Raw genomic sequence first — 27,781 nt, forward strand, 5'->3', positions numbered from 1 at the left:
GAAAAATAGCTGCTTGGAAAGTGAGCAAATTTTTCACTATGTTCAAATTGTCTTAATTTTTCCATCATAGTCAACAGAAGCACCATAGTCTACAAACAGGAAAGTTCTCGCACATCTCCATGACACAGGAGCTTGGTTCCTGTGGCCTTGAAATAATTTTGGACAAATCATAATTCATCATGGAGATACCATCCCTAAGCACAATAGCAGGATGATGATGAATTTCTATACATTTTTTCCCTGCCTGCAGGTTGCTCACTTGCATTAATAACTGGTGCAAAGCAGTTCTATAGATTAGCAGGAAACTGCATCTTTATACTCTATAAACAGACCAAGTTCTGGTCTCATTTATGCTGGGAAAGGTTGTGGGCTTGTATTTATTTAAGATGAGGGAGAGAAGAAAATAATTCCAGTGGGAAAATTCCAGATTTAAAATGAAATCTTTTATTAAGAAAAAGATGTCTTGAGTTAGATAATGAATTAATCCCAGGGCAAAGACGGAAACTGATAATTTCCACATAAGTTAAATAGTTGAGTTAAAGACAGCAGGGGATCTTAGAGGGTTATTTTGACTAATGACTTACTAAATCATAAAAAATATCTGAAATTTTAGGTTGCAGCAGCTGACTTGAGCTAAGAATGCACACCTATTTTTCTAATGGGCATAGGCCACAGAGAGCAGGATCTGCTTTATTCAGTTTATGTTAATGATAATTTTTTTAAAAAGCAAAATACAGAAATGCAGCAAAATGTACTTATTGGATAGTTGCTGTAGAAAGTAATGGTTAAAGAAACAAGCCATTCATCTGGTGTCAGTTCAGGCATTTGCAGAGTTGTCAGTTAGAAAACAAATATAGGAAATATTAATTTATCTGTTTCACCATCACTACTGATTACTAGGGATGTTATTAACATATACAACAAGAAAAAATAAGTTTACCAGTCGAATAAATACATTTTTTCTTTTTCTTTTTTTTTCTTTATATGAACATGAATATTTTACAAAACCCCATAGCACTATGGGAAATAAAGATCCTTCTACAAAAAGAAGATGTAAGTCAGTGTTACAATAAAGCTTTAGAGTTTCAAAACTTATCTGGGCAAAGAGACAAAATCAGCTAGAAGGCACTACTGATTCACTGAGAAGGTCCAGTCTGCAAATGTTGTCATAACCTCCAATTCATTCATAAATTATCTCTCTTCTCTATTCCAAGGGATTGCACGTAATACTAATGTGGTCAGGAAGGCTGCAGTAGATTCAGAAGAAATGAAGCTATGGCCACGTAGAGAGGAGAAGTTATTGATGGCCATAAAATGGTGGCTGAAGCTGAGCTCGTTGGCTGAGGCTGGGATGGGCGGTCTGAGTGTGGTCTCTGATCCAGCCGGTTCGAAATCCAAATGGGAGGTTTGACTGTGATGTAGCCATTGGTTATCCTGATATAGGAAGGCAACGTGGTGGTGCTACGAGAAAACAAAAGAGGAGGAAATTAAACAGGAGAGCCCTTATTTCTGCTCTGTGATCTGTCATTCTATATGTAGTAACAACAACCATGACAATCACAATTATTATTATTATTTGCATGTATAAGACATGGAGGGAGATCCCCAGGGGACACTAACTGTGATGGTCTGGAAACAGATCTGATTCAGGATGTCCCTCAGCTTCTGGCTGCTGGTAGAATCCACCAGGATGACCCAGTTCTTATGTTCTTAGATATTCATTGCCACCAAAGGTCTCAAAATTTGGCATGTGTCACAGCCATGCCTTACCCACCATGGAGTGGATACTAAGTCCAGGAGGATCAGAAAACATTTCCTTCCCCTGTCTCAAAACCATAAAGAATTTCCCGGGATCCCCTTACAAAACAGATAACCTTGAGCACAGGAGACCAAGCAGCTTCTTTTCTTTTCCTGGCTTTAAGACATTTTGGATCCTACCATAATGCCAAAACCAGACTCAATGTGAAGTTTCCCTGGCTGTGGCTTTGCCTCAGTAGTGGTGCGACTGCTTATTGATTGTAGCTTGAGTCAGTACTTTGCTTTGAATGTGCACGTTGGAATTCATCACCATTCCCATGACAATGAAGGTCAAAAAGATCCATTTGCAATCAATTAGGAAGTTTTAAATTGTAATCTCCATTTCATAAAATGCTTCCTTTGCACCCAGTATTAGATGATCCATAATCCACCAGTTGTCATGGAGCAGCATAACTGCATGCAGACTGTGCAAGGTGGATTTTGGAGTTAAGGCACCTCTGTGGAGCAAGAAGAAAAAAGACAAGTTCCTCTGAAAACAAGATGTGACACTAATACTTGCAGATTTTCTGCGTTACTTCTTAAATCTTCCATAGAGGGGATTCAGGGTTACTAAAACGGCCCTCACATAATTTGTTATGGGGTAAGAAGCTATGCAGTCCTATAACTATTTAGCTACTGTATCTGAGATCCTGACCTTGGAGGAAAAACAGCTGCGTATTGCATAACATCAGACAAAAGGAGCAATACCTTGCTCCGGATTCATGTGCAGAAAGAGAATTTAGTAGCAGTGAATGCTTTTGTCTTTTTCTGTCTGAGCAATAATAAGATGGCATATCGCCATCACCATCAGTTACAGCTTTTAGCTTGGACGCCTCAGAAGCATGGAGTCAATCATAAACCGTGAGAAGATCAGAGTCCACCCAGAAGAGGGCACTGGTAAACGCACAGGCAGGTCAACATCAAACGCAACCGACAATCACTGCGTGTCACACTTCACCCCGGGTTTTGGAATAATTCATTTCAGTTCTTCCCTCATTCTTTACACTGTCACCACATCTTCTGGGTGGGACAGTTGTTATGTTGCTAGAAGTGATCTTAACTAATGTGTAATGAATTAGAGCAAAAAGAAAAGGCAGTCTATAATTAAAGACATGGGAATTGCTTAATGAGAGCAGATAATACATCTAAACAACATTATTTCTTGACAGTGAGAAGTGGTACTTGTTCCAGAGCTACAAACTGCTGTAAATAAAGAATTTGAAATCAAGCCATGCTAGAGAAAGCTCTTATCTAAATTCCCATAATAAGTGGTTGGTTTATATCTTTAATTGATGATACAGGGCATACAGCTTCAGAACTTGTGCTATTGCATCAAAACTGCTGCAGCCACTTAATAAAAAGAATAGATCTGGGATACGTTAATGCTGCTGTTTCAGATTTGTCCGGTGTTTTTGAGCAGTTAATTTAGTGCTGGCAAGAATGATGCCAGATTAGGTACTGTCTATTCAAGCTCCTGTAATGTATGTAACATCAAGTATGAATGGCATACCCACAGCGAATATAAAGCATCATTAAAGCATACTTCTGACAAAACTACACATGTTGAGTACTTCAACAGAAATGCAGTCATGCTCCAACCTTTGATCCGGATCTCATTTATCCTTTTGAGTGATACTGTGGTGCACAGATCTAGCAATGATGATAGAGGGTACACAGCTTCGGGGTTTTTACCCTGCACCACTTTTCCCTAGTATGTATGGGTAAGGCACTTGTAATCTTCTTTAGGTTGTCACTTACAGAAATAAGCAATTTAGCCCTAAATTAAATTTCAGACTGCAAGAAGGGTCTGGTTTTCAACTTCAATTTAAAAATTATTGCCACAGTGCCATATGGGACTTGCATACACTTTGGGTATATCCTACTCCTGACTCATTCTATGGCTTCATCCGCCAGTGAGACTACAATGTCCCTTGCACAAACTGCCTTTCTGCACCTTGGGGACGTACTGTATGAGATGTCTGGGGAAGGGGATCAGGCTGGCCAGGGAACTGAGCCCATTCATCAGCCAACTATCTCTAAGGAATTCCTAAAGAAACCTTAAATCAACAGTTTGCATTTCTGTATGATGTGCTTCCATCTTCTAGTCAACTACCAGAAGTATTTTGTCAATTTTTTTGTTGTTTTTGTTTTTTCTTTCCTCCCTTGAAAAAAAATAAGGTATTTTTGAGAAAAAGAAAACAATTTACTTAAAATCCAGGGTTTCCTGTCAAAAGACCTGAGAAGTTTTTGACCCCTCTTCTCAGTCAGTGAGGTCATTTATTGGTTTCAAGACATTAAATTTCTATAAACGCTTCTTTGTTAGGACAAATATTGTTAGGTGGAGTTATTTGTTACTAAAAAATCCTTAAGTGATTTAAGAGGGAATAACAGTGAGTTTCCATGCCTGTGTACAAGGCATACTAATAGCAAAGGAATCCTGGTTTAGCCATATAATATATTTCCTTAAATGCAGCTCTACTTTTAGCACGCTAGCCTACCACCAAGGTAGTTTAGAGATAATTAGCGAGAATGACCCTTTTAACAAATGCTACAAAACTCCTTATAAAACCTCTGGTTCAAGCTTGTAACTCAGCTGTTTCTATAGCAAACATGGCGAGAAGCCTCTCCAGAAGGTGGTCTGCCTCATTCCCGTGTAGGTCCCTAAGGGTATGTAGTGTGGCTGGGGGTCTCTCTCTTCCTGCGGGCTGTGGAGGAGGTCTAGAGAGCCATGTGAGATTACAAACTAATCCTAGTGGTGGCTTGGGTGACAGGAGATGGCGTCTCCAAACTCCCTCTGAGCCTGTTTGCCTCTGTACATAGGATCTCACTGACCCTCAGATGAAAGCAAAAACAGAGTCCCCTGAACTCAACCGGACACTTTCCACTGTCCTCAGGGAGGTTTTGATCATTCCTGAAATGTACTCAGAGAATAATATAAATGAATCACAGATCTGGAGGATAATAATCTAAATTATTATCACACCCTCTCTTGCCAGCCCAGGATATTCCATGTTTGAGGTTTTTGTGTCTGATGAAAACATCTTTAATAAAACATTCCTCATGAGCTATGATGAACAGGCAACCACTGGCTCCACTGTTCGTATGCCTATTTTTTGCTTCTGTGTATGGGATTGTTTTAAAAATTTGGAAGACTCCAGGTACCGTTTAGCCAAATGACCTGGGGTATCATATTCATGAGCTTGTACTTTTGATCAGATAATAGGGCAGTTTTTCAAATCAGTGCATTAGTCATACATTGTCTTACCACCATTAGAACGTGTAAAACTTTCCCAAAAAATGGGGCCCCAGGCACATGCTTCGTGAACAGACCCTACTGAATCCAATTAAATGAGTCAAGTCCTTTACGCTGGGGGCATGTTGAAGCACCTTGATGATGTGGGAGCATTTTAAGATTGAAAAATAAAACAAACACACACACAGCCCTTTGGGGGAATTTCTGCTCTGGTTTAGTTTGCAAGGACTTTGCAAGGAACTCACAAATAAAGTTTTAGTGTGACTTGGTTTATTCACATAAGCAGGACACATTTGACCACAAGTGACACTGCATCAGGATCACAGAAGATGGGGCCAAGAGGGACTTTCTGGCACATGTGTCCCAAAGACAGGAACAGGATCTAAGCCCCTCCTGACATGTATGTCTAATCCAGTCTCAAAAAAAAAACTACAGTGATAGCAATTCAAGAGTCTCTGCAGAGAGACTTGACATGCAGAATTACTGCCTAATGTTTCACCAAATATCCCATGCTACAGCACAAGTTCGTGACTCCTCTTGTCCCCATAGGCAAGTTTATTCCTTTCCTATTCTCATCAGCCTTTCACGTATCTTGAAGACTTAACCACGTTTCACCCCAGCCTTCTCTCATTTAAACAAAAAATTCCCTCTGCCTTTTTCTGCAAGTCCTCACGTGCTCTCCCTCCATCTTTTCTTCTCTTCTCCCCTGACTCTGCCTGGCTGATCTGCATCTTCTCTGAAGTGAGCTGCCCCAAACTGGGATCTGCAGGTCTCTCTGAGGTATTACCAGCCCTGTGCTTTGTGCAGTAGGCACCGTGCTTCTCTATTGGCAAAGTAAAAGAAAGTGCATGAGAAGCTCTGGCTCCCAATTAGGAGCCACTTACTTCACATGCTGCCCCTCTGCGAACTCCAGGAAGATGTTTTTTTGACTGCTTTTTGCCCCCCAAACCACTCTTATACTCCCAGTAACTGTTCTCAAGCTGATGGAAAACCGGTGGTGCACTGAAGGAGCGAGCACTGGCTCAATTACGGTGATATTTCTATGCACAATTAATCTGCTGCCATCCTTCTGTCCCAACATGGTTTCTGTTCAGGGCAGAGGAAGTGGCCTTTTTAAGCATAACTTACAAAGTATTTGGGGATTTTTCTGGATCAAAGGAGCTATATAAACACATGACAAGTATTTTTAATAAATGTAAACAAATGTGGACTCAGACAGCCTTTCTTACAATACAACATCTGATGAAAGAAGCTTATCAAGATGATGTGCCAGCATAGATTGAACCCTGAAAACATGCATTTTTCAACTGAAAACCTAATAAGCTAGTAAACTGAAGGAAATTTTTTTTGAGTAAATACAATAATGGCTGTTTTGCATTTGTGATTTGATGTTAACCTTCTGATTTTTTAAGTGATATTAAGCATATGCTTCCTGTTTCTTTTCAAACAAATTTTGCGCTATTTTTTTCCTTTTCATTTAATGAACAGATGTGAAAGGAGTTGATCACAATTTTTCTGCTGATCAGAAATAATGTCCTGCTAGTGAAGACAATTATTCTTGGAACTAACCAGACTTATTTATGTCACCAAAACTTACTAATCAAGATTTGAAAAATCTATCTGCTTAAAACATTGTGACCAACCTGTTGTGGTATGTAAACAAGCTGCCTGGAAAAAAGTCTGACCACCGTTCTAGAAAACAAAACAAAACAACGAAAACAAAACTAAACAACAAAAACAAAACAAAACAAAACAAAAACATAGGTGTTTAACCAAAAGGAAAAAAGAGTAAGCTGGGGGGAAAATATCACACTTGAAATGTTACAAGGTTTTAAATGTGAAGACCATTACTGTAACCTCTCAAAGGGAATGCAAAGTCCCCATCTCCTGATATTTTTAGATTAAGATTTAATGTGTTTCTGGAAGGGACTCTTTAGATCAGCATAAGCTACAGTTTCCCAACCTTTATAACTCTCTTAATCGCTGCCTTTCTCATCGACACTGTTCTTGCAGCCTGAGGGATAAATCCTGCAAGATGCTGAGTCTCCTGGTCCCAGACTAGCAGGACGCTAAGCACTGCAAGCACGAGTGCTCCCAGCAAGGTTAGTTTTCACATACCTACAACTCAGCACGTCCTAAAGCCCATTATGGGATCAAGGCCAAAAGGCTCATGCTTTGGCAAGGTTCAGTTCATCAAAAAAAAAAAAAAAAAAGGAAAAAAATCCAACCTGGATCAGATTAAAGAATTGGATTTTGGTCCAGGGGAGGCCACTACTCATTCGCAGCAGTGTAGTAAACTGCCTTTGCATGTCTCAATGAGCGAGCAATCTCACACACTGCTTTGTGGCCAACAGAGAACGCGGGATGAGCCAAGGAAGAGCCTTATCTGTATTATTTTCTCTTTACCCGGGGGTTATTGGGAGCCCAGTTCTTTGGTTGTTTTCCACAGAGCAAGAATCCACCCTCCCTGTGAGCAGCACAGCCGGACAGTCACCGAGAGGCAGCTGCAGCCACGCTGTCGATAAAGGGGTCGAGCAACAACATCGGGGGCATTTCAACAACCTGCCGCTCTCCACCTGAGCCTCCCTTCCGACGAGATGCAAATGGGAACCATATCCCCACCTGAGAGCAACTTGGAGCTCAGATCCAGCTTTATTTCAAGGCTCTGACTCTGATGGAGATGGACAGACAGCTCTTCCCCTGTTTAAAGTGGGCACTTGGGAGTCTCCAACCCCCGTGAAGAGGCAAAGGGCAGTGCATCTTCTGATAGCCCCACTCTTTGTTAGGACCACGGCATATCTCTAGGAGAAAGAATATGTCTCTGATGTCTCTGGTACAGTTTTGGCCCCCTCTGTGGATGGGCCAGGGGCTGGAAGATGGGAGATTTTGTTTTTATCCCCACATCACCCATCAATGAACTGTCAAAACCTCGTTAAAGCGCTTCACTTCTATTCCTCCCCTGACTCTGATCTGAGTCGAGGCCTTGACGTGTCAGCGTGACACCGCCGGCACGAACCGATTGTGGAGTGTTTTGCAGGCTCTTGCTACAACTTACAGGTCTGGGTGGCCCAGGCCACCTGCAGAACACCTTTGTGATGACAAATTTAGCCCTGTTGTGACATCCACCCGCATCGAGGCAGAATGCTACAGAGACATCCTAAAAGGCAGAACGTCCTTCCAGGCATGGGTGGGACATGCTGTTAGGGGAAAGCGCATCATCTGCTGTGGGGCCAGAGGAGGGGAGAGGGATGGACGGGAAGCGATGGAGGCCGTGGGGAATGCTGCATCTGAGATGGGGAAAGGTGAGGAGGGGACTTTGCTGTCACAGTGCCATGGCCTGTGGGTCCCCTGGGCATGAGGACAGAGCGGTGCAAAGAGAGACAGGTGCATGTGATCTGCAGGTAGGGAAAGAGCAGGTGAGAAGCACCTCCAGCACAGGGCACTCCAAAGGCACGTTTCTGAACTGAACTTTCGGCAGGTGGGAAAGTTTTTTTTGTACCTTGTGGTCAGGCTTAGGTTTCCCCCGTCCCTACAGGACACTGCATATGGCCCTATTCAACCTCCTGCCCTGAAATGCTGCAAGAAAACCTTGCAAATATCTCACCCACAAATCCTGTACCCACACGTGGCAGCAGCAGAATCAGGCCCGCAGCTCCTTTTCAGACAACTGCAGAGTGGTGTAAATACACAGAATGCTGTAAAAACCAATAACCTTTGAAGCACACCCTCTGAGTAATTACCCCATTCCCATCTAATGACTTAAAGATGTTATATTCCTCTCTGATTTGGCAACAACAAAGATTTTGACCTTATTAAAACCAGCCTGTCAGGAAACTACATGTCATCCTTAAAAAAAAAAAAAGAAAAAAGAAAGAAAGAAAGAAAGAAAGAAAGGAGAAAAAAAGAAATGAAATTCTTTAAAATCCCTGTGAACAATAATTCAAGATACTGTAGCTGAAGACCCATGATTTGTTGCAGAGTGTCTGGGTGGTCCTGAGGCAGGAGATGACAACATTAGCTCTTTCCTTTGCCCTTCTAAGAAATGCTTTGATGATTCTCTAATATCCTAAGAATATCCCCCTGTGATTCCGCACTGGGACGAGGCAATCACAGAGCCGGGATAATGCATCCAAGTTTTACCCAGGGCCTGGCCCTTGCTTACAGGGGATAGCTCGGAGCCCTTTGTTTCACAGGCTCTGCGCAGACGTCTGAGCCAGGATGTGTTCGCCAGAGCCTGAATAGTGATGTGGCCTCAAAAACATCCACAAACTCCCCCCCCGCCCTCTGTACACATCTGGTTGTGTACCTGATTTGTATGTGCAATTAAGACACTCATCATCATGGCTCAAATAACCAAATATTTCTTCCACTGGTCATTGGACAGATAATGATTGCAGTATTTATAGCCAAAGTAAGCAAGAACATCAAGGTTTGAATATACAGATGAGCTTAGAATGGTAAAAATCTTGCCAGTGATGCAATCTGTGATGTTTCTGGGGCAATCTGCTGATATACAACATGCAAAGGGTTCATTTGGTGGTACTGCAATCAGGTGGTTTTGAACAAAACCCCAAGCATGAACAGAATATCTCTCTTTTGTCTGTCTCTCACATTAAACCAGCCCCACATACAAAACAATTTGCAATTTTTGGGGTGGTCAAAGTCGTAATCCCTATTTTATTTCTTGGGCTCAACCTTTCAATTAATTAGAAACAGAGTGACTTGGTCTGCCCTCTCCTATGTGCACTCAAGTGTTTGTTTGGTACTGTGTGGGCCCTATGGCTCAAATATTTTTTGCAGATGCACAGAATTAACCATGCATGTTTAGATGTGCTTGGGGAACACATACGTTCATAGAGATGTATATATTTGACCCTGTCACTTTCTTGTTAAACACTGTAAAAGATATCGACTTTCCCCTCCAGATTTTAAAATGATTTAGAATAGGCAGTACTGGGGAAATACCTAAAACATCCTGTCAAATTAAGTATTTTCTCCAAGACTGTTCTCTAAGACACACAATTATTTCAGCTAAGAAGATGCCTGTGCAATGTATTAAGGAACAGAATGAACAACCAAAATATAAACTGGCTTAAATGGATGTCCAACATACTGCATTTTTCCATTTGATTTTAATTTTCTTTTTCCTTCTCCCTGTTCGTTTTCCATCTCCATATAACATTTTTTTTCTCTCTGCTTGGTCTGTATCACATTTTTCTCTCTAATTCACTGGGCTCACTTTCCTCCTCACTGCTTGTATTTTTCCAGTCTCTCTCTTAATAAGAATAATTAAGGTTGGGTCAGATCTTCGAACCTGTTATTTGGAGCAGTATTGAATTCAAGCTTGTTCCACTGAACAAAAGCACTGCCTTCTTTTTCTTTCCAGCAGACTCACTCTCAAAATAATAAATAAAAAAGGTTCATAGGGCATATCTACCAGGCAGTAGTGAAAGACATTAAGTTGCTGCAATGCCCACAAGGCTGGGATTCTTCCTGCTGCTTGCAAAGCAACTGCGTTGATACCAACGCAACACAAACTCCTTCTCCACAAATGCTGCCAAACCCTCTGAAGGCCTGGAGATGCCACTGGTGACTCACGAAAAGCCACTTGCTGGCCTGAAGGGCTGGAAAGGCCGCAAAAGCTTTCCCTGCCAGGTGTCATAACCAGGACCCTGAAGTGTCTCCATAGATTGGAGCCAAAGAATTTTGTGAGCATGGTCTGCACCGTGTCTCCCCATGGTAGCGCTATGTGAAGCATCCCTGATATCCAGCAGCTCTCAAGAAATTGGCTTGGCTCCCTTGCTTTCCAGCATGGCGGGCTCAGACCCCAGGTATAATGCTTACTTTGTTCAGTTAAGTTATTCATGAATTGTAAAGGGGAGATCTGAGTGAAATGGGAATTTGGCCTGGCATTTTCATAATTGCAGGAACCCAGCTTTTATAGCATTAAAACCATATGAATTTAAATAAACCCTACTTCTCCTTCATCCCAGTAACTGGACTTAGACCACAGCTGCCCTCTGAGGTCCTGCTGGGTTTTCAGCGCTGCCGGGAGTGGCAGGGAATCAGGTTTCCTCCCATTTCACTCTACAATGAATCTGTCTTTTTAGATAAACCTAGTACCAGAGTATAACTGTGGTTAAGCCCCTCTTATAAGCCAACTGCCCACCACAACAATAATGTCATCTTCCTCTCTGTCATACTTTGCTTCACTTAGTTTCACAGGGCATGAAGCTCACTACTCAGAAGGGGAATGGCAGAACCCAAAATAAATCCTGTATCCCTTGACCTTTTCCTCTGGTCTAGCATCGACAGTTTCGCATGTGCATTTCCTCGGAATTTTAACAACAGATTTCTCTTTCTTTACGGTAACCAAGTGCCTTCCCTAAAAGATATTTCTGCTATGTTATGGATTTTATTTAGCTCTGCTAAGCCTGAAGCTTAACCTTGAGAAAGAGCACATCTGCACTCTTCGGTATTTAGATACCTGCTAGATACAAAGGTCACTCAAATGCCTAAGTTCAGCTCAGGGCTGCAGTGTTTGAGATGAAGGTTTGTGCTAGCTTTTAGATGGCCAGTGATGTCTTTGCCATATCTGTGTATTGTCAGAGAGGAGAGGCAGCCATCATTTAACACAGCAAATAGTGTGCTTTCAGAGGCCCCACCTTCAACCCACGCCCAGCTTTTGACACAACTCTATTAGCTTTCCTCACTGATGGGAAATAGGGAAAAAACAACACTTCCTGATGGAGAACTTCATTTTGTATCAAGTATTGCAATTTAGGGAGCGCAGGTGCTTTACTACCCACTCCTGCGTTTAAGAAATCCAGCTCACCCTGGGCATAAGCCTACTCAGCACTTCTTACAGCATCTGCAGCTGCAGTCACCCTTGCAAGTTTAACACAAACCACACTCTTCACCCAAGCCAAACAGCACAGAAGAAGTGCTACTGTGTATTGAATTTTCTTTGCCTGTTAAACCCGACAACTTATTTTTCAGCTGAGTGAATAAGAACAGCTTTGTAGAGCTGTGTTAAAGTGCATTTCAGGTTTAGAAGATTTCCATTTACCTGAGGGTACCTACGGCATTTATTCTTATCTGTTTGATATGAGTCAGAAAGACAGGTTTTTTTTTGTGTGCGCGCGATAGACAATATGCCATGAGGAGCCATAATTAAAGGCTCCAAGGAGACAATCCTCAGAACATCTGGCCAGTGAAAGCCCTGAATATGGAAAATATAAATGTCAAGGCTCATATTTATGAATTGGAAGGGCCATGACGACATCTGTGAACAAGCTTTCTTCCAGAGCCCATTTGCTGTACATGGTTATTCACAGGCAACAATAAACATGTGCATGGATTACATGCACAGCCTGCACTCCCTTTCAGATGCTGAAGAACATATACTCCAACAACACACAAATGCTCTGTTCTCACAACACAAAAATACAAGTGTTTGCAAACCTCACAGCAAAGCTCTTGCATACCAGACCACAGTGGGATATGCTGCTGGTACAGACTAAAAATAGAGGGAGAAAAAGCCTTGCATTAACACAGAAGACAGTCAAACTCATTTAGTGTTAACTCTTACAGTGGAATAAACACACTGCTTTTTTGATTCTCTGCACAGGAGACATTTTGTACGATAGCTCCAATCCTGAAACCTAATATTTATGGTGGAGCAGTTATGGATGGGAATCTCAGAAGAGCCTAACCTATTCAATCATGGTAGCTTAATATCAACATCAAAATAAACTGTAGGTAAAATAAACTTGCTGATGGAGAACCTCTTTTTGTATCAAGAACAGCAATTTAGGGAGTGTATTTATAGATGGCGATGGTGGAGGGGTCCCTTTGTACCTGCCTCCAGGGCCCATGCCAACCAACATAGCCACCGTTGAACAGGGCAAGTAGAAAGAATACGGGAGAAAAAGAAAATTCAAGCAGAAAATGGAGAATCACAGAACTGAAAAGTGAACAGGCTGTTCAAGATTAAGAGGAGTGCTGGCAGTGGGTAAGGAAACAAGACCGCGCTGGCTGAAAGAAACAGTGGAACAAGTGGGGATGTGCATCACTGAAAAGTGCTAGTGAAGAGATTATCGTAACTCAGCAGCTGCTCGTTTTTGAAACTGAATCCTAAGCAAACATTTTATTTGTGCTGCATCAGGCAGATGCAGTGGCTTAAAAAGGCTTAAAAGGGTGTGCTATGGCAGGGCTATGTTTCGTCCAAGTCAGAAGTACACAAAAATGGGGCACATATAAACATGGAATATGGAATACCTTTATTTAACATATACCAAAAAAGTAGAAAACAAGAAAGAAGAGAAATCTCTTAATAGGTTCCATAAAACATCTTGTATTTTCAACCTTAATCAGCATTGAGGAGGAAGGAGCAGAAAGTGTTCTTGATATCCAGTGCTGAAGCATACCTCACTGTTCAAAAATCTTAGTTTTTATGTGCTCCAATTTTGTTACTTGCTTGCCTTCAAAAATATGGATTTAATATTTGTGATGGATTTAAATTTCATGAAAATAAAATACCTAACACATTACCAATAAAGAATTTAGTTTCATGATAGAAAACTGAAATCTATATATATCCCAATCATATCTCTATTTCCAAGAGACTTCAGTGTTCTTTATATCTAATGATTTTAGTTTTATGTATTTTTAGCTTTCATTAAAATAGGGTACACGTACTGCTTCACACTAATCATTTATATCAGCAATGAGACAAATAATAGTGAAAATAAATATGCAAACATCAGCAACATTCAACTACGTAAAATCAACAGAACAAAGTAAAACATGCAGATCTTTTTTGCGGGTCTAGCAGGTGAAAGTGTGCCTGCACATCTTTGCAGCCCCATCTGGAGAATAACGAAGTAATTCCTTGACTTTACAAGGGGAAAGGAGTTATCACTCATGGCCTGCTGACAGGGAGGGTCTATTAGCAAGGAGATGCTAGAGTTTTGGACACAAATGTCAAGATTTCCCATCCGTTATTGCGATGCACAGGAGAATTCTGTGCTGAGTGCGGGTTTCACAGCTTTAATTAATACGTTCTGTGCACTCTGACCAACCTGATAATCCAAGCAGCCTCTACAGAAAACATCTAGGGATGAAGGATATGTCATCACTGTATCGTATGTTACAGTCAGGAGATTTGCCTCTTATTTATATTGCACCAAGCTATCCGAGTTATCCTGTGCTGTTATTTTACTTCCATGGGAGGGCTTGAGTGCTTCGGGCTGGGTGAAGGGCAGGATGAGAGGTGCCAAGGTCGGCGCTTGTGTAAAGGAGGCATCAAGCCATCTGCCCATCTTAGAGGGGATCGAATGGAAACGGTAAAGAGACTAAGGAGGGGAAAATGCAGCATATAGGCCATGCTTTGCTCTCTCTGCTCAGGAGGAGCTGAGGAGCCTTTCACAGAAGCATGATGGTAAGTTCAAGAGAGGAATGCAATGGGGAGAGAGAGAAGGACCTACGGGTATGCCGCTTCAGTGGCCAAAATGCCATCTTCTGGCCCCCGTATATCCAACAGAGTTCACTGAAAACTGTCCAAACTAGGAGCAGATTTTAGGCCGGTTTGAGATACAAAGCTGCTGTCTGCAGAGGAACTGGGATGGAGAATTCCTCCAGGAGGTGTTTTGAGAACACTCAGCGTGACGGAGGTGTCTCGTATCCCAGCTGTCAAACCACGAGTTTTTTCTGATGGGTAGGTATTTCTATGCTGTGCCCTGGAGGCTGAAGGCAGTTGCTGATAGGGATTGTGATCGTGAAAGCTTTCTGAGAAGGAAATCCTGCCGGGAGAACAGTGAAGGAAACGGCAGACAGAAGTGCTGGAGGAAGGCCAGGGGGCCACACACCACAGCTAAGCCCCAAACAGCAATGAGGTGTGACAAGGGGAGAGGAAGGTGCGACTTCAGCACACCTCTGCTCCCGCTGCTCCTGCCTGCTGGAACAGCCCCTCTGGGAGACAGGAACCCGGTGAGAAGTCAGAAAGCTCCCAAAGCACTTCCTAATCCCCGGCCTTTAGCTAAGGTTAGGCTGAACTCGGGGCAAATGCAATGGTGGCAACTGGTTGCCTGCCTGTGTGGAGACAGACTGGAGGAGGGAGGGACCCCCCTTTCCATGTGCATCAGTGGGCACGCAGAATCTGCGCAGTGTCCTTACCAGAGAGGCAGAGAGGGTAATTTAAACAAACAAGGCCCCAGTGATGGAAATTTCTATCTCAGAGCCACCATATGGAGGGAAATCATCTGACCACAATTTACCTGTTAGACTTCAAAAGTGTCTAGGTCTCCTCTAAAGAAAAGCAGCCTTTTCTTTAATGAAGTTAAGTACTGTATTTCAGCACCGTGTGTTGTGAAAAGGAAGCAATTTGGATTCATTTACTGAAATTTACCTTTCAGATGCAGTTAAGTGAAATTAAAAGTTTGTCTGAGTTGACAGAGTTCTGTTTTCCATCACTGCATTGTCTTGAAAGAAAGGATAACAGGCTAAGTGCTTAAATTCCATCCAAACTGATAAGGTTCACTCTACACAGGCACACTCAGTGCAGTTTATTACACATTGTCTCCCTTCATCCATCACTGGTGTAACTTTTTTCCCCCTAAAATAATTGTTGCTTCTAGAAGAAATTGATATTTGTGATGTTATTGCATTCGTCTGGGGTTGAACAATCAGCACTAGGCTATATCAGAGAAATGCCATTTCCAATTACAGGGGGGAATTCATTTAATTTCCCATTAATAGCAGGTTTTGCAGGGCTAAGCTTACATCTGGGACAAGAACCTCTTTTTCTCTTGTCTGATTCTCCTCCTTGAATTCCTTTTCTATACAAGTGAAGCATCTGTGCATCCTCAGTGTCTTCCCCAATGCTCTCTTTGCCCAGATCTCTGCCTCGGCAGTGGGAGTGAACTTCTGATTTGCCCATGATGCCCTCTCTAATTCTTTCTTCTCATTGCTGCATTTCTCGCTTTTGCATCCTCCAGCTGCCATCATTCCTTCCAAACCTCACGCCTCCTGAAGCATCCTCCCAGCTACCAACTCCCCTCCCTCCCTTTTCCCAGCGAGCTTCCCTCCTGCCCTACTGAGGGCCACGGGAGCTGTAATGCTCCTACTCCTCTTGGGAGAGGTTCTCCATTGTTTTGGGCTGTTTCTAACCTTAAACTGTTTGCCTGACCTAGAACAAAGGTGCAACACTGATTTGGCCTTTGCTCACTACTCTGAAACATCACAGGCATCTCTGTTCTTTCAATTTACTTAGCAGCTCTTCATGAAAAGCCAGTGAATGATCTGTAATTAATTATATATTACAAGGAGAAGCTTAGCTAACACAGTGTCAACAGAAACAATAACATACTCTGTGTGCCAGACTACAGCCTTACAGCACAAGGGTTTTGCGTCCCCTCCTTGCTGCCCCAACTGACTTCTGGCTACAAGAGCTAGCTAGGGTCTTAATATTGTCTCCATTCAAATTCCTCCCAATGACAGACTTCAGATCTGTGCCTTTCTGCAAAATCAAGTAGTTAGAAAAAATATCCTGCTACTTGAAATCTCCATTTCATTTTGGTTCTTGACAATTTCAAACACAAATTGTAGCCAGGCAGGGCTTTTTCATCTTGTTTAGATTTGGAGGGAAGGAGGCAGATGGGAGAGGAAACCACACATTTCATCAGTGTTTTTTACTTTTTTAATAGCCTTCACTGAATTGTTCAGTGAAGACTATTACCCAGGAGATCAGCAAATCTCAGATCTGTCAGAGACAGGGAGAAGACAGAGCAGGAGCTTTCTCATCCTCCACAGCAGTACTAACCTTCAAACACACAAATCTAAACACCGTCCACTGAGGGGTGCCAACTCAAATGCCTCAGCTGTTAGGACAGAACAAAAAAGGAAAGGACAATCTCCAAGGTATAGCTGAAAGTAAATACTAATAATGATGTGTGACATTAAATGATGACTCATTTTTCATGAGGCCATTTCAGATTGTAGCTGTAACCTCTGATCAGACCAGAAAGACTGTGTGAGCTGAAGTCTTAGTGGAACCATTAATTATGGATTTCCTGGCTTTTATAGGCTGGAGTCAGACCTTTGATGTTCCTTTAAGATTGTTCTCCTGTGTTCATTTCCTTTGTTTCTGTGCTGGTAGCTTAAAAAAACACCTTAAGATTTCCATAGGAGTGTATGAGATAGCCTAGAGATCCATAGTCCATAAAAGCCCTGCAATTCATGGCTCATAAAGTCCTGTAATCCACGGTCAATAAAGCACTGGAAAAGAGCTGTATGAACCACGGTCATTTCACAGTTCAATGAGGTTCATACAAGAATCAATAATCTGGTTTAAATTCGCCTGGATTTGTCTTCCACCTGTATATTTCCCTTTGACTTTTCAGGTTGAAAGGTGGCTCAAACAGCTGAATTCTGAAGACCTTGCATGGAAACAATGAATTTTATACAGCTTTTACCTCCCCCAAAAACATAACAATGGCCTAAATCCCTCTACTTTGTCTCAAAGTCAAGTTTCAGGTGACAACAGGTAAGTTAGGAAACTCAAAGTGGAAGAAGAACCATTAGGAGAGACTGAGCCACAGCTAAGGATAACACTAGATGCACGGAGCTCAGTCCACACAGAGACGTTCCATACAGAAACAGGAGGAGGGGCTCCAATTTAAGTATATGCAATTGTGTAATGGATATGTGGACAGGCCAGAGTATGAGCTTCCAGTCTACCAGTTATCCTCCAAAAATGAGTGCTAACAGTCTCACTGTTGAGCGCTGGTGAACTTTATTGGGGCAACACAATGTAAGTTCACGTGCTTTGCCCATATTATTAGTCTTCCTACCTGTTTCCTCCCAGGAACGATCGTGCTACAAAGTCTGGTGACAGGCACAAATTTCTGCTCTTTTCTCGCCAATCAGAAGGGAACCAGTTAGAAAGAACACACTGTTTATTGCCTTGTGCAAGGTCCAGCCTGCAATTAATACTGATGAAACACAACTGCCAAAAGCACAATATGCAGCAGCTGGTTTATGACAGTTGAGACCCCATCCAATTTATGGGGAAACCAGAGCTGGTAGTGAGTCTGTGATTTAGCTGAACAGTTTGTAGTTTTTGTTTTGTTTTGTTTCCAGGAAAACACCAGAAGTTGCTCCAGAACTACAGAAGCACTAAATCCATCTGAAAGCACCAAGGCAAACTTCCCTTATTCCAGCCTTTCCACATTTCTAGGGCTGTGATCTCCCACTAATACCTCCCTGGGATCTTTCAGCAAGCAGGCTACACACAGAGTCTGGTTCAGCACCAGCGTGGTGGGAGCGGAAACTTATGTTTCCGCATCCCAATCTGCATCCTAATGAAATGGAAGTAAAGGGATAAAAGGTTTTGATTCAGATGAAATCTCTCATGAGCACAGAGTGAATAATTTAACTCTAACCTGGAGAGCTACCCTTTTAAAAACTTTTCCTAGGAATATTTCTTACTGAAATAAAAACAACAAAAGGCACAAAAGTCTGCCAAAGCTATGCAAGCACCACTGCTTTAAGCTCCCAGCTGCACATTTCCATAGCCCTATCAGGCCCAATATCCAATATCCTTTCCGGATAGATGAGAAGGGGGCAGGAGGAATGTGGCTAACTGCCAGGCTCCTGCAAGATCTGACTGTTTAAGCACCCCACTTACATTACTGGTAAGGGGAGCTGACCCAGACATCCACGTGGAATGCTGGGCCATCGTGGGACACCATGATTTGGCATGTTCTAGGTAGAAGACATATACAGAATTCCCTCGTTTTTGAGGTAATGAACTATGTAGGACCAAATACTTTTTAGTTCATGCTTAAACAACCTCCGTAGAGAGGATCCAACACTGAACACTCTTTGAGAACAAAACAGATCTGATTCTTCTTAACAAAGCTGGCATTAACATCAGATATACCCTTATTACAGTAAGATTTTTATACAGCACTGAAATAACAACCCTTATATCACTTATCCCAAGAAAAGAAAACAACAAACCACAACAAAAATGGGGCAACTGCTCCTTAAAAAGAATGAATAGTAATAATAATAACAAAAGAATGCAAATACGTAGAGGTTTTTCCTTAGTAAAGGCAGAGGCCTCCGAGAGACTCTGACTTACTTGGATTGCTATGGAAAAGCACTTTAGGTGCTATGAAAATGGGAATAAGATTAATGCCAACAGAGAGACAATAATGATATGTACAGGTGAGCAGCCAGTTCCCAGTTTGTTGTTTTCAAGCAATCTGAGGTGTTAAAACATTTCAGCCCCAGAACACGGAAGACTGTCAGATATCTCAGAATCTTGAAAACTCCCAGGAGGAGTCTAAATGGTTGGAAAATGGCTCAGTCTTTGGGCTGAAAACTGACAGTAAATATTGGAAAATAATTACTGGAAGTAGGGAAAAAGAATATTTTCCCTTGTCATTTTTTCCTGTTTTTACTCTGGTAACTGTTTATTTCTGTATATTTTAAATATTCTGAGTAACAGCTTTCTTTCTACTTTAGATTAAATGTTCCTATGAGCCTTCCTCCAAGTTTTTCATTATGCTCTAAAAACAACACCTCACTCTCCATCTCTCCCATTTAGCCTTTCTCCAACCCTTCTTATGGCCTATCAACAAAGGCTGGGATCAGTAAAGGGCAACTATTTAGGAGACAGCAGGATGAGGACAAGAGCCATAGAAGTTATCACTCACCTGTCTTCTATCCGAACCCAGAGGTCATTGAATTGCCTCTGGCGATGATGTTTGTGCTGCTTCTTGTGCCATTTCTTCTGCCTGCCAAACTCTTCCAGCTGGCTGATACTGTCCGGCAACAGGAGGTGAGGAGACAGGCTGTCTTCTTCGTCCATCTGCAGGGGCTTCAGGGAAGGAGACGTCAGTGGGACCTGCTCAGAAAGCTGGAGGGCAGGCAGGGCTGTTGCTGAGGACCCTTCCAAGGCCGGACTTGTCTTTGTCGTCCTTGAACTGCAAAACACATTTAAACATTTGGTGAACACATGAGGGACGGTGCTAAGAAAAGGTGAGGACAGAGGACTACACCACTCGGTGGGTGCTGCTAGCTGCTAAGGAGGTGTACAAGGAGAGAGGCTTAGCTCTGGAGCCGTGGCTAAACATAGCAGCGTATTTCCTAGAAAACTACCAAGTAAGTACCAATCTGAAAAATGGTGAAGAAACAGATGATAAGCTATTGTTGATCTCTTGAATTTTAACTACTTCTCACAGGCTTTGGAGCCTCCTGTATGGGTTACCATCACCTCCCGCAGTGGTCTGAAGGCTAAATGGCAAAACTGGGACACTCACTAAGGAAAACAAATTGTCAACTAATGAATACCCTAACAGAAGCAAAACTTAAATGAATGAGATAACACTAGATCCCTTCTTTTTTTCAACTTTGGATATCATCTGTGGGAAACAAATAATTGTTTTGACTGCAACAGTAATTATATTTGTTCATCTGAGTTAGGACTAGTGATGGGAATGCCCAAACTGCTGACAGAAGCACAGTCTAATGGCTGGCCTGCTGGGATGGGATTTGTGAGATCCAAACTATAGCAGTTTTTGTTTAATCAAGAAGTGAGGCAAAAAAGAAGGGGGATAAATGACCTCTCCTGGGTCATGAAACAATACTGCCAGAGCTCTTCACTTCTCCTGTTTGAAATACTACCACCTCCTGCATCTGACCATAAATCTGCAGCAAAAGGCCTTCTATTGATTTCATCTTCTAGAGTTTCACTGATTTTAGAAAAAAGTCAATATAAACTTCTTTGATACGTGGCCACATCAATTTACATTTTTGAGCTATGATATCTGAAACAAAAATCTAATAAAGCACTACTGACACAAATGGATTTTTTTTCTAACTTCAGTAGAAGTTCCTATTTGGTCTTAATTGCAAGAGAGGATGGTCCAACGCGTTGCAGGTAGAGAAAATGGAAGAGAAATAATAGGCAATATGAAGCTGTGGTCTGTGAAACTATTTCTATTACATGGATGCTATGACTTTTATGACAGAAACAATTAAAGCCACGTGAAAAGCTTTGCCTCCTGAGTGAAACCAGTAAGACATTTTAATGAAAAAGTAATAAGAAATCCTAAACTTCATTGGTGACAATGTACAAAATGTGCTGCAAGTGAAACCACATGTTTCATTTATGGAACATTTTGTTCTCTTCCAAAAAAGTCACATCTACTACTAATAATGGCAGCTTTTTTCTTTTTGATATTTTTGATGTCCATTACAATAGCACTCAGGATGGTCATATCTATTTCCACCGCATCATGTTTCACCTAAAGGTCCTTCTATCTTTACTAGCTACTGAGTATTAATTATCACTGCTATAAGACTCACTGGCAACTACAGCAACTTTGTCACTCGTAGCCAACATTAATGAATTTTTTCAGAGATCATATGAAAGATACAGAAAAGAAAGATACTTGCTTAAATTAATTCTAAAATTCTCCAGTGTTGCTTTCATTAATAACAGACACCAAGATTTCCCATATTTTCCTGTTTTTCCAAGCATTCAGACTTTCAGCGAGTCAGTTTTGAACTCATTCACACTCGTTCCATACTCTATTTTTATTTCACAGAGAGATCTACTGGTTCTAGATGTTTCTTCCGAGTAAGACTTTCTTCCATGATTCATGTTGAGGATGAGTTTTCATCAGTGCAGTAACTTTCTGTGAAAGATCTTGGAGCTCTCCAGTTTTCACGTCTTCTTCACTGTGCTTATGACTGTGTAGCAATACCATCTCCAGAGTCAAGTAAAAGGAAAGGCTCTCATAGATTTGCAACGGATGGGTCGTTCAGGTCACAGCAGACACACTCTTAATTTTTATCCGACCATGATGGTGGATCAGTGAAGTATCAACATGCGAATACAGCCACTTAGTGGCTTGGAAGACAACACGGTGCAAACTTGGCCGGATGGTTTGGGCAGCTGGGAAGGGCCTGGACCAACCGTACACAAGCAGCATGTAGGCAACTGCAATGGCAGCGGGCAGCAGAAATCCCTGGCCTCATCTTCTCCTGCGCTTATGCCAAAGCAATGGGAATACAGGTTGATTGCTACTGCCCAAAGATAGATCGTGCTGGTACTACCCTGGATACCTCTGTTCTTTGGTGTTGTGTTAACACACTCAGATCTTCCTACAAGCCATCCACTCACATGCACATCAAGGTGAAGAGCCCTGACCCTGGCTACCAGGCTGCAGTGGGCAGAAACATGGTAAGAAGGCAGGAGAATGAAGCAGATGCAAGAACCTGAAGCTGAAATTGAGCTGCTGCCAAATTTCTGTTTCCACTGGCTTTGTGGAACCAAAACCATGTATCACGCTCTGATCAGTTGGCAGCAAGATTGCATCAGTAATTCCTCGAGATGCTCAAGGCAGGAGCAGCCCCCACATCAGACCACATCTGCCAGTAAAAGCCTGGGGCCACCACTTGGTTCCCTGAATGCTTTCAGAGACATCTGAACACATACTTTCCACCTTTTAACACCTACTATTTTGTTATACATGTTTATCTTGCTCTGAACTCCTAGTAAACTGGAATCAGTGGAGAAGTGTTTTTAATGGATTGAGATTTTAGAAACCACTTAATAGGACTGGCAGCTCACTTCTTATTAAAATTAATGAGTTTGGGCATCAAAATCCCAATGGTGGCTTTGAAAGCTTCTGGCTTAATTGTTTCCACTGCCATCACATGAGCCACAGGTTGTAAACTCGATATTTCAGAACATTCTTTGGGAAGAGAATAAATAAACATTGAAGAAATGTTAAAATGTTGTAACCCAAAGAGGGTTATAAACTAACCACTTGTTCTTTAGAGTCGATGCATAGGGAATATATCCATTGTGGCAACTGCATATTACATTTGGTCAATATTTGTTCCACTATTCCTGCACTACTAATAATTATCCCAAGACCTAAGAAAGACTGTTGAAGATTATATGTTGATGCGTGCTTGCATCTATATGTTTTAAGCTATGTTGAAGCACTGAAGCCTGAGAATATTGGGAATCAGAGGGGTGAAATATCCTTGGTAAAAACATCTACAGACTCAACAACTCTTCCTAATAAATGAAAACAAAATCACACACAGCATGTGAAAAATAAAATGGTCTAAAAAAACAGATACAGTGACAATAACAAAAAGCCAGTTGTCAAGTTTTAGACATGTAAAAATGATTTGTTTTTTGAAATTGACTTAATAAAACCTAGAGAGCTAGTTGTTTCCAAATCTGATCATCATCCTAGAGACGTTTAACCAAAAGTAAAAATAAAACTTTTAAACCAGCAGAATATGCACATTTAACCCGAATACATTGTAAGAATAAAGATATTTTAATTCAAAGCAAGGTAGACTTCCTATCAGATGATAACCTTCCCACTGATTTAATTAAAATTTTTATTAATACATTTACAATGGGCCTGAATTTATTCCTATTCTGGATTTTTTCCCCCCTGAAAAAAGACATCCCCTCTCACCCCCCCAATATTTGCAATAGGATACCTGGGCAATAGATCTCTTCACTGCATGAAGCTTTACCATTAGATTCACTGATGATTTCATGGACTATTTCATGCCTTTCCTTTGGTCTCAGTCTCATTGCACTCTGTTAGCACAGCTGCACTGGATGAAACCATGGGGATATAATATACTTTTTTTTCACTCCTTCACTACTGCTGAGACAGCTTTTCAAGATACATAGCTATTTTTAAAGCCACAGAAAAGCAGAGCTAATTTTCACTTTGTGAGGCCACAGTGCCTTTTCTCAAGGAGTGAGAAACCACCCAAATATCTTGGTCCATACAAAGATCTCGGAGATTTTTCATGAATAACTTGATACAACTCCAGGCTCAGAGGTTCCACCCATTTTTAAATGTATCATTCCCACATGGGATGGTGTTTGAGAAACTAAAAATATTTCAGGCCCTTAGGTGGGTTTCTCTCATCTCTGTCCTTAATTTCCTTCCCTGGGAAGCACAGTTCTGCAAAACAACTTCCCTGAAATCATGAAGTCCAAATAAGAAAACCAGGGAGTCTCAGCAAACAACCTAAGTTGCTTTATCCTATGGAACAGAAAATAGTGAAAACAGGAAAACATTTGTTCTTATTCATTCTTGAAAATGCTTAATCCAACAGACAAAGACCCCTGTGGTTTTGTTTCACTTCTGGTGGATTTGCCATCCTTTTCTAATTCTTTTCAAGAATTAAAAGAACAAAACAAAACATGCAAGTAGATTAGGCAGTTGTACACTCCATTAGACTGTCTCAGCATTTCTCTTTCTGCCTTGTGGTCTCCAGTGTGTCTCTATGTTGGCACTGATTATAGAAATTTGACTCATCATCAGGATTTGCCAGGCTTACAGAGGGAATCTGGTCGGAAAAACAAAATGAGCATCGTGAAGGCCTGTAATAGCTTCTTTTCATAATTCCCATGCTCATAATTGCTCCGGCCCTACTTTCCCTCAACCCCAAGCCACCTGGGAGTGCAGACGTGCCTTCTGCCTGCCAGGCAAGCACCCCTCCTGCCCTCACATCATCTGCTCAGAGGGCTTTGTCCATCTCCCAAGTGGAACACCTCCTCCACAGGGCCACAGATTTGCCCTTGCTTTAGCTCATGAGATAGGAGATACCATTCAGAGACCCCCACAGAAGCACCTCCTCTTACAGCCAACTCACTTCAACCACTCGTCAGTAACAACAAGAAACCTACTCCCCAAGACAATGCTTTTAAGCACTTTGCTACCTTCCATACAACTAAATCCTTCATCTATTTTTCAGTGATTTTGCGGTAACATCTTTGTTCACTTGGATACATGCAGAATCTCTTAAAACCCAAGTTTGCCGATTTGTTATTTGCATCTTGTCTTTGTGGTGTGAGAAATGGAAAAGCGTCGTTCAGCGCACTGCCATGGTTTGCATCCACTTTCAAAGTAAGGCGCCGGTGCCGAGCTTTTTCCTTTGCTCCTTGCTTCAATTTTCAAGACTGTCAGACAAGGAAAGAATTTGTTTCGAGAGACAAGCTGTGGTGATAGCAAGGAATGTGTGATGTGGCAGCTTTATCCTTATGCCACCGTTCTTGGGATGCACCAGGACTGTAGCCAGGCACTAAGTTAAGAACATTTTATTATAGACGGATTCCCATAAATTTCAATTTGGGTGTCTTTGTCAAAGCAAGAATTCATCAGTCCTTCACAAGCATCTTGCCTCCCCTTGCCACAGGCCACAGAGACATCTGCTTCTTGCTTTTTTTTTTTTTTCCTTACGCATCTCTCAGAGAGAACAGTCATCCCCGCCACAAGATGGGCACCATAATGTCCTGTCCCACAAGAAGCTTGACATTTCTTTCTTTCCATGCGAGGATGAAACTCGGATTTCCATAGCTCTTGGGAGAGCAGCAAACAAAAGGAGAACAGAAAACCAGGCAGAAATCCTAACCCACCCCAGCACAGCTTATAAGGCCTCCCACTGTTGATGTACAGTACAGATCTAGGCCATGGTCTCTCACATTACCAGGTGACACCAGTGCATACCATCACGGAGTTCAACTCCTTCAAGTCAAAAGTGTGAATTTATTTATTCCTTACTGCAAAAGAGAGTCACTCCAAAGAAGAGATCTGAGGACTAGATTTGTCCCATACTGCTTCAGGTGTTCAGCCAAATTGTTTAATCAATCATCATATGCTTCCCCGACAGTCAAAGGAAAAAAGGTGAAAACCCAGGCTGCTGATTTATCCTATGTATTTGCATCTGGATTCTCTGGAGACGCCCACCCCTCTCCTTTAGTGACCATGCAGTCCTAACCTACCTGAGCTGATTCAGACAAGTGCCATAAATTGCTGAGGATGAATTTGGGCTCAAGAGACAGCAAAACAGAATACCTGTGAAATCCCTGGCTATTCAATCACCTGAAAAAAAGCTCTGGTTGGCTTAATTATAACGAGGTTATTTTATTTAGTATGCTGTTGCCTTAGGCCTGTATGCTACAGTTAAAGCATTGCCATTTCTTAACAGAATTTGGAAACAAAGTTGTTTTCATTTTTGCACCAGTCTACTACAACTCACGATCAGTTAAATTAGGTTAAGTAATTAAATTAGATTACAGTCCACCCAAAGCTTGGATGGTATCTCTGGACTTAAAATCCACATCACAGTATTTGTCTGGGAAGAACCAGTGCTTTTCAAGAACTGTGACCTTAGTCTGAGAGGGAATTTGGTCCTCCGTATAAACATATAAATGCAAATACTTAACTCTGTGCATAAACAAAGTGAAAAGCTTGTGAGGTCAAGCTATTCCCATGGATTTTAATGTTTTCCTTCCTAGTTTGAGAAACTATAAAATGAAAGAAGTGTGTAGAAGTTTTCTTGCCTATTCCATTTCATTAAAAGTGGAGCTGATCTGCGGCACAGAAGAAATGTAAACTTTTTTGCAATTTGAGTGGTTGAATTTACTGAAAAAATGAGAGAGCTAAAACATTTGTAATGTGCCATTTCCACATTTTCAAATGGCCTTTTATTTCAGAAAAGTCAAAATGTTTCATTTCAGCACTTTCTGAACAAAGCTTTTGATTTTTTTGAGTCCTCTGTTTTCAAAGACTTAAACGCTACAAAGTGTCCTTTTTTGTTTAAAAATTGATCTCAATTAAAAAGAAAAACCCAACTAATAAATACAAATGACAAAACCCAACCCCTGCCTTCAAAGACGTCCTCAGAATATTCCTTTTCATTTTGCTGTGAACTCATTTCCCCCTTCTCAACTTTTTTTTGGTTCAGTTCCTGAACTAAACCATCCTTTGTTCATGCTTCTTTAGCGTTAAGATGTATGAGCAGTGCGCTCCAGCCTCAGAAGATGGGCTGTGCCCACAGAGGAAGGATGGGCTGACTCTCCAGTCTTGCTTCTATCTCCCACGTTAATAAGTAAACAAGATTCTTCTCTGCCCTTATGGCACACAGAAGGGCTCATAGCCTCACTTCAGACCCTATTCCCTAAATCTTCACACTCTTATTATCACCATGCCAGCTAATTGTTAAGCTATTTATACCTAGGTAGTGTGGTTTATGCAGAACACTCATAACATTGCTGGGTTTGGAGCCTCACTGCCTCATGAAAGTTGTACTCAGAGCTCCTTAGACAGAATACCTGTCCCACAGCTCAAGACAGTCTATTTTCTGCTCCAGCATCCTGGTTCAATGTGGGATCATGTAGCTACGTGGCTGCCCTGGGAAATCTGGTTTGTTCTGGAAGTCCACTTCACAGAGGACAGAAAGGGCCTGGCATTCAAATTACAATTCCTATACGCCCATGTACCACTGGAAGACCTGTCACATAACGTTAACCTCAATGTTTAATCTTCTTCTAATGAATTTTTGCATGCTGACTTTGCAATGAATTTACAATATTTCTGCTTTTCCTCCCCGATTTTGGACAGAAACAAATGCTGGAGTGTCAGCACTGTCTCTGGAGTAGAAATCCTAACTTCTGGCCAATTTTTCCAATAACACACAGTTTTTCTGATGAATCTAAAGTGATGTGATTACCCCACAAGACAACATTTTAGGCTTGCATTTTTATTAAACTGGAGTATTTTCAAGCTTTATTCCACACTTTTTTTTTTCCTGAAAACCATTAGTAATGAGAGCAAACATATTACTCTTTCTTTTTTAACCTAACTTTTTAATAAGCACGTGTATTAC

General features: G+C 41.6%; 1 protein-coding gene across 1 annotated transcript in view; it reads right to left on the reverse strand.

Annotated features, from left to right (window-relative positions):
* Positions 1-980: 980 nt before the first annotated feature.
* The window catches only part of TRABD2B (TraB domain containing 2B), a 279,578-nt gene continuing 252,777 nt past the window's right edge, over positions 981-27,781 (reverse strand). Inside the window, exons 6-7 of the mRNA XM_035537684.2 lie at positions 19,774-20,043; positions 981-1,461 (exon numbers count right to left, since the gene is read on the reverse strand). Of these exons, the coding sequence (XP_035393577.1) occupies positions 1,239-1,461; positions 19,774-20,043 (493 nt within the window). The 3' untranslated portion in view covers positions 981-1,238. The remainder of the gene's footprint in view (positions 1,462-19,773; positions 20,044-27,781) is intronic.

This window comes from Cygnus atratus, chromosome 8, assembly GCF_013377495.2.
Source record: "Cygnus atratus isolate AKBS03 ecotype Queensland, Australia chromosome 8, CAtr_DNAZoo_HiC_assembly, whole genome shotgun sequence".
Lineage (NCBI taxonomy): Eukaryota > Metazoa > Chordata > Aves > Anseriformes > Anatidae > Cygnus > Cygnus atratus.